Here is a 7,167-nt window from a genome sequence, read left to right as displayed (position 1 = left end):
CGTCCCACAAACAGCCGGATTGGTGGCGAGTGGAAAAATAACGCACGGGAGGAAAAATCGCCTGTAAGCGGTGTGCAGTTGCGAAACGATTCTGAGCGGAGCATATTCTAGCAAAACGCAAACTTATCACGTGAATCACTCCCTGCTTTCCGTTTGGGCTTTTCTCAGCCCACCACCCTCAGTGCAGTGCGGAAAGGAAATTCAATCGCAACCGTAATAAAGCCGTACGAAATGTGAAATGTGGCTCGGGAAGGAGTTGTAAATTTTCCCCCCCGTTGTGCCGTTGTGTGCGTTCGGAAGAAAGAAAAAGAAGAAACGCAGCAGAAAATCGTGCAGTTTTCCCCCTGAATCGAACGAGGAAATAGTGTGTTGCTTTCGCTCCCTCCGGAGTTGTTCGATTCGAATCGGTGTTGTTCTGTGCGGATGTGTGTCCATGGTGCGTACGACACCGACCGGCCGACGACGTGGTGGTAACGACGACGTGCAGTGGTAAAAGTCTTACGTCTTACTTCCCCTCCCAGCTCTCGAGAACGCGCAGAAGGAAAGAAAAGCCGGGACGGGCGCAGAAAGGGGGAAAAACCGCAAGTCAGCACATTCGAAACCCAGCCACCCCGAATATACGAGGTCGAACGAATCGAACCGGACCGCACCGCACTTGGGAGACGGTTCCCGGGAGTGTTTTTTTTTTGTTGTTCCCAGTGAAACGCGGGAAAACGTTCGGGGCGGAAAAAAACGTCGGTCAACGTCTCCATCTCGCTCCGGGGTTTTTCTCCGACCGGAAATTACCTATCGGGGTGCCTCCGTCCGTCCGTCCGAAACCTCTCTGTCGGTCAACCCCCGGGGGTTGAAGAGAATATTTGATTTTCGTTTCATTTCGGATTTATGGTTTTCCCTTCCGCGTGTTTCCCATTTTGGCGTCCCAAAAGAAAAGGCAGAAGAACAACCGGGAAACCGAGCCAGCAGTTGCTGGTGGTGAATAATTCAAACTCGTTCGCACCGGAACGTTCCCGGTGCGTTCCGTCATCATTCGCGCATTCGGAAGTTCAATCAAACCGGCGCTGTAACGCCTCGTAACGTCAGGGAACGTTAACGGTAGAAAGTGGAGTGAAATTGAGGTGCAAAAAGTAACATAAGAAAGGAAAAAGAACCGACGAGCGCAAATAAACACCCCCAATTCCCGTCAGGTCCTGTGCGCGTGTGTGTTTGTGTGTGTGTGTGGTTGTATGTGCTCCACCATCATCATCGTTGGTCCGTTGGTGGTGGCTTTCCCGACGAAAGTAAAGGTGTAGCAGCGAACAGCCCACAAAAGTAGAAAAAAGGAAGAAGGAAAAAACACGGCCAGGGAAAATCCGCAGAGAAAACGGGCAGCGCGCCAGCATAAGCGTTACGTAATAAATTTTCATATAAAACGCACCATAACAAGGATTAAATTGGATTTATTACCAGTGAATGAAAAATTGATTTATGTACCAAATTGATTTTCCCCCGGCACCACACCCCCCGACGGTTGGCCGGTGGCGTGCAGTGTTGTTGTGTGGCCGTGAGTGGAGCCGTGCCCGTAGTGTGCGTTGGGCCCAATGAGCACTGGCGTACCTGAGGTGCGAAAGGTGGTACGTCCGGCGGATGGTCATCGATGGAGGTGGATCTTTCGGTGGCCGGCGTTAGGGTGCAAATTAACTCCGCTGCCAGCGCGAGGACCGAGTCCGTGTGTGTGTGTGGTGGTGTGAAATAAATTGATTCCCCGACCGACCGGGCGAGTGTGGAAGAATTTTTACTCTTTTTGCGGTGAACCGGAGAAAATTACTACGTGCGAATTGGAGCAGTGATAATTCGACAAAGGAAAGGGAAAATTGGTCCATCAACCGAGGGAAACCCGAACTTCGATCGGCGCTTCGTGAATAGCAAGCGCTGCGATTGGGTCGCCTAGACAACCGAGGATTGCTTCGATCGCCCGCAAGCGATTCCGCAGTGAGTAACGCAAATGAAATCCCGTAGCAAACAGAGAATGCGCCAACTGTCCAGCACCAGCACAGGTAGCATCCGGTGGACGATCGTCTACTGATCAAAGACGTTCTAGGCAAAGGCAAGAAACTTTTAAGAAATCAGCATCCACCCGTTGTTGGTAGTTCGCTTCAGTTTCGTGCTGTTCGTTTGCTACCTTCGTTTCTTTCGTTTGAGACGAAGGGCGATTGAAGGAGACGCTTTTAGTTGAGGCCTTTTGGAGAGCGGAAGGGGCAACATTATTCGGCTGCGGGGTGCACGATGACGACGAACCGTTGGTACCATCACCACCACCACCGGGAGCCGCTGGAGGAGGAGAGTGGCCGCAAGGTCGCGGGGCCGGGAGCCGCGTCGCAACAGTTCCGGATAGCCGGCCGGCGGAAGCAACAGACCGGACGCAGTCGGGGCCACCGGACGGGGGTGCTGGCGGCGCTGGCGCTCGCGCTGCTGTTGGCCGCGGTCAACGCCGAACCGAACTGCCCGTCGGCGTGCCAGTGCAAGTGGAAGGGCGGCAAGCAGGCGGTGGAGTGCCTGAGCGGCAACCTGTTCACGATCCCGGAGAACATCGACCACTCGACGCAGGTGCTGGACGTGTCCGGCAACAATCTGCAGATCATCTCGAACGAGACGTTCGTGCGCTCGAACCTGCTGAACCTGCAGAAGCTGTACATGCGCGACTGCCGGATCGGCCAGATCGACGACGGGGCGTTCGCGGGCCTCACGAACCTGGTGGAGCTGGACCTGTCCATCAACCTGCTGACGGCGGTGCCGTCGGCCGCGTTCCAGCACATCGTGTCGCTGCGCGACCTGACGCTCGCCCGGAACCACATCCAGAAGATCGAGAGCCACGCGTTCCGGAACGTGACGGCGCTCACCAAGCTGGACCTGTCGTTCTGCAGCATCCAGACGATTGCGCCGCAGGCGTTCGAGGGCCTCGGCTCGCTGCACTCGCTGAAGCTGAACGGCAACCAGCTGTCCGAGCTGCGCCCGAAGACGATCGAAACGCTGAGCCGGCTGCACGGCATCGAGCTGCACGAGAACCCGTGGGTGTGCGACTGCCGGCTGCGGGCGGCCAAGCTGTGGCTGACGGAGAACAACATCCCGTACCCGATCGCGCCGACGTGCGCCGGCGGGCCGGAGCGAGTGCTCGACAAGACGTTCGGCGAGCTGCAGGTGGACGACTTCGCCTGCAAGCCCGAGATGCTGCCGGTGCGGCGCTTCATCCAGGCGTACAGCGGCGAGAACGCGACCATCGAGTGCCGCAGCTCGGCGGTGCCGTCGGCCACGGTGAACTGGTTCTGGAACGGCAAGCTGCTGGTGAACAACTCGCACTTCAGCGCGTACCAGCGCGTGCTGGTGTACGAGCAGGGCAACTTCGAGAAGCGCAGCAAGCTGGTGCTGACCAACGCGCAGGAGACGGACTCGAGCGAGTTCTATTGCGTCGTGGAGAACAGGGCCGGCACGGCCGAGGCGAACTTCACGCTGCACGTGGCGATGCGCGACATCGGGTTCGCGATCGAGAACCGGCAGATCATCGGGCTGAGCGCGGCCCTCGTCATACTGATACTGTTCATCCTGCTGATCATACTGTTCCTGCTGGTGCGATTACGGCGCATACCGATGACGGAGACGAAAACCCCGAACCAGGTCGAGGTGATCACGTCCGTAAGTCCCTCTAGCAATGTAAATGGCAAGGTGGCGACGCCTATTAACGATTGTCATTCTCCAGATCGAAAAAACGCCCCCGGCGATCTAAAGTGCTGCCAGTCGGCGGCCAACCCGGTGCAGAAGCCGCCCCGGCTGACCGACCTGCCCTACTCGACGTCGCACTACGACGGCGGCGGCAGCCTGATCGCGTCCGGCCAGTGCTTCGTCTCGCCCACGCACTCGCTCACCGGCAACAATCCGGACCTGATCAACGACACCAAGCGGCTGGGCAGCGGCACCGACCTGGCGGCCACCGGGGCCACCCCGCTCGATCCGCTCGCCCACCTCACGCAGCTGCAGCTGCAGGCCACCACGGCCCTCAACACGCTCTCGCTGATGGACCCGGTCGAGCGGCCGGGCAGCGGCGAGTACAGCCGGGCCGGCTGCGACTCGCTCTATCCGTCCGGACTGTGGGAAACGCACAGCTCCAACCTGACGGCCGCGCTCGACTCGCGCGAGGCCGGCGCCGGCGGCGACCTGCTGATGGCCCGCACACCCGCCTACTCCGACAAGCATCCGATCCTGGGACAGGCGAGCGCCGGAACCACCACCCTCAACATGGACGACGAGACGTCCTCGGTGGACTACCTGAGCCGGACGTTCCCGCGGACGCACGCGGGCACCACCAGCCTCTCGGTGGCGGGCTCGGCCACATCCGCCAGCTACGGCAGCGCGGCGACGGCGGCGGCGACCGGCGGCTATCCGGCCGACTACGGCCTCCCGATCGTGCCGGGCGCCGAGCAGCTGCACAACAAGCTGGCCAGCGCGCAGCCGGCCCACCACGGCAGCACCGGCAGCATGCCGATGAACGCGAAGACGCTGCGGGTGTGGCAGAAGGGCGGCGTGCCGGTCCTCCCGCCGGTGACGGCCTTAAAACGTGCATTATCCAACAGCCGCAACTCGCCCGACGAAGGCTACCAGGAGGGCTGCGGGACGGACGTGTAGTCCAGCTTTTAGTCTTTCCGCTTGCGCCTTTCCACCCTGGAGCCGGAGCCCGAACAGGACCAGGATGCGGAAGACGACCAGCAGCCCCCCTCCCCGGCCCCGAGTGACCAGCCGCCACCAGACTTGACCTGAAGCCGCCGCGTCGGAAGCAGCAGCAACCGACCGAACGCGCCTGCACGTATGCAATCGACGTGCCTGCCGAGGCTAAAGCGTGCTCGATCGATTCGAAAGTAGTTTAGATAAATCCCGTTCGCTTCGGATCAAAGCAACCGTAAAGCGGGCAAACACTGTCTCACCAGTTCGCAAACGACACGACGAAACGTGGTGCAGCGAGGAAAAGCGAAGCAGCGAACGAAAACTGAACGAAAAATATCACCTGAGTGAGAGCGTCGCGTGGTAGCCACGAACAGTCCGAATGCGGCATCCCTGCGAAAGCCTTTCTTTACGCGAGGGGTGGAGATGCGCCACGATGCGACCACACGCCGTGCGTATCGATGAGAGTGTAAACCTAGCAAAGACAGTGTTGTTAACCTATTTTTTGTCGGTGGTCGATTCGGTACTATCTGTCGATTCGTCTCTTCGCGTGAGGCACTTCGTATGGGTCACTCGCAGGATCCAGCTGGTTGCCGGATGCGGGTGTACAGTGAGGTTAGTCGAGGGTGCGCTACAGACACAGGGGGTGAAAGGAGCAAAGCGGGAAGCGAATGAATGTGATAAGTACTGTGAAAGGTACACTTTTTCTTTCCTCTGATTTATTTTATTTTTATACATAATAACCACGTGCACGGTTGCGTGCTGGAAGCTTTCTCGAGAATCTTTCTGCGAGAGAGAGAGAGAGAGCGAGCGGAAGTGGAAAAGCGGGGCGATGGAAAACGATGTCGCTCCCACCCCACGCACCGGTGGGTGGCCAGTTCGATGAGTGTTGTTTTCCTTTATCCTAATGTTACGTTTGTACGCCCACGTGACGGTTGGTGTGGGGTAAGACCCCGAAAGTTTTCGTGCCGCACTTCAAACTTTACACAAACCCGACACGAGCCCCTAGTGGCTGGTGGGGACGCGTAAGGTAGGGGAAGAGTTTTCGGGAAAAACAAGTTTGAACATATAAAATAGTGTGAACGAAACCGGTGGAGATTGCAGGACGAAATGGAAAAGTAACAAAAGAATGTTATGAAACACTCACATACACACTCTCTGAGACAGAAAAGACTTGTAAACTTAATTAATGAAGGTAAATACTTAGGTGTACAGAAAACTTTGTTTATATAATTATAGCGAAGAAAAAGTAAATTATATCTATATACACAGACACAAGAAAGGGAACGAAAAATAAGCGTGACAAAAAGTCCGGAATCGATCCAATCGGTAGGGTTGAAGAGATGAAAAAATCAGCAAACCGGTGGGGCGTTGATAATGCGTGAAGGGAAAAAAACATGCAAATGGAATAGTTTAAATTACCCGGAACAAAAAGAGAAAAAAAAAACAAAAAAGAAACATAAACACATTCAACAACAATTTCGTAAAGTGCATAACAATGGTTGCATCTTCAACATAAAACCAGAAAACGGAAACCCATTAGCAAACAGAGCAGTGAACAGTCCTAGCATAATGGAAAGGATGGGTAAAGGATCACAACTCCTAGGCTAGTTTTATATATTTCAACCAAAAACACCTAAGAAAAGGAAACGAAAAAAAAAGAATACACAAACACACAAACATATACAAACGATCCATGTGTACGCAAAAGTCCAGCATCCTGTATAAAACGAATAGTTCGATGGAACGGAGCATTGAGAGCAGAAACTGATAATAGCAACTTTCTAGCAAAACGCAAGACGTACACATCCGGAAGACGAAAAAAAAACATTTAAGCCCCACAACCGATTATAAAACGACCCGAAACTGGTAAGAAAGCTGTACCGAGGAAAACCAAAGACTTTAAAAACGAATAATGAAATACAGCCAACTGCAACAAACGAACCGGTGGACGTACCAGTAGAATGAAAAAAAAGGCACGTATAGGTAAAAGCTCAATGTGTTTGTTGGGGGTAAAAGGGTTTTGAGGAGCGGTCTACGGGACAAAAAAATCTCCGCTTGCTCGATGGCCATCAGAAGACGTGGATCTGAGCGCCAAGGTTTTGTTAGATTCATATTCTGCTGGTTCCGTGCACCGGTTTTCGTTGCACTCGTTTCGGTACAGTGTTTTTCTTTGTTTTTCTTTCCCTCGAAAAAGTGGTGGAAGGAAGACAGGACCCCCCGTCCACTGCTGGAAGTGAGGAACAATTCGTTGCCCCTTGTGTGTGAAAATGTGGCAATTGTGCAGCCGTACATACCTTCTTACATACCTTTAGTAAAACGCAAAAGATAAAAACAACCCGAAAGCCTCGGAAAAACATCGGGTGCTGAATTCTGTGTATAGTTAAAAAAAAAGAGGATGTTAAAAAAAAACTGGACGAACGAACATGATCCAAGTAAATGTGCGCGAAGAAAAACCATGAACCTGAATCGACGAAAGAT

At 54.5% G+C, this 7,167-nt stretch overlaps 1 protein-coding gene across 1 annotated transcript; it reads left to right on the top strand.

Annotated features, from left to right (window-relative positions):
* The first annotated feature begins 2,262 nt into the window (after positions 1 to 2,262).
* On the top strand, positions 2,263 to 6,906 carry LOC131262491 (amphoterin-induced protein 2-like). Its single transcript, XM_058264503.1, has one exon. It carries the CDS (start codon positions 2,263 to 2,265, stop codon positions 4,651 to 4,653), a length of 2,391 nt encoding a protein of 796 aa, XP_058120486.1. The 3' UTR covers positions 4,654 to 6,906.
* Positions 6,907 to 7,167: the final 261 nt, after the last annotated feature.

The sequence above is a fragment of the Anopheles coustani genome, chromosome 2, assembly GCF_943734705.1.
Source record: "Anopheles coustani chromosome 2, idAnoCousDA_361_x.2, whole genome shotgun sequence".
In the NCBI taxonomy this organism is placed as follows: Eukaryota; Metazoa; Arthropoda; class Insecta; order Diptera; family Culicidae; genus Anopheles; species Anopheles coustani.
This window is presented reverse-complemented; position numbering and strand designations above follow the sequence as displayed.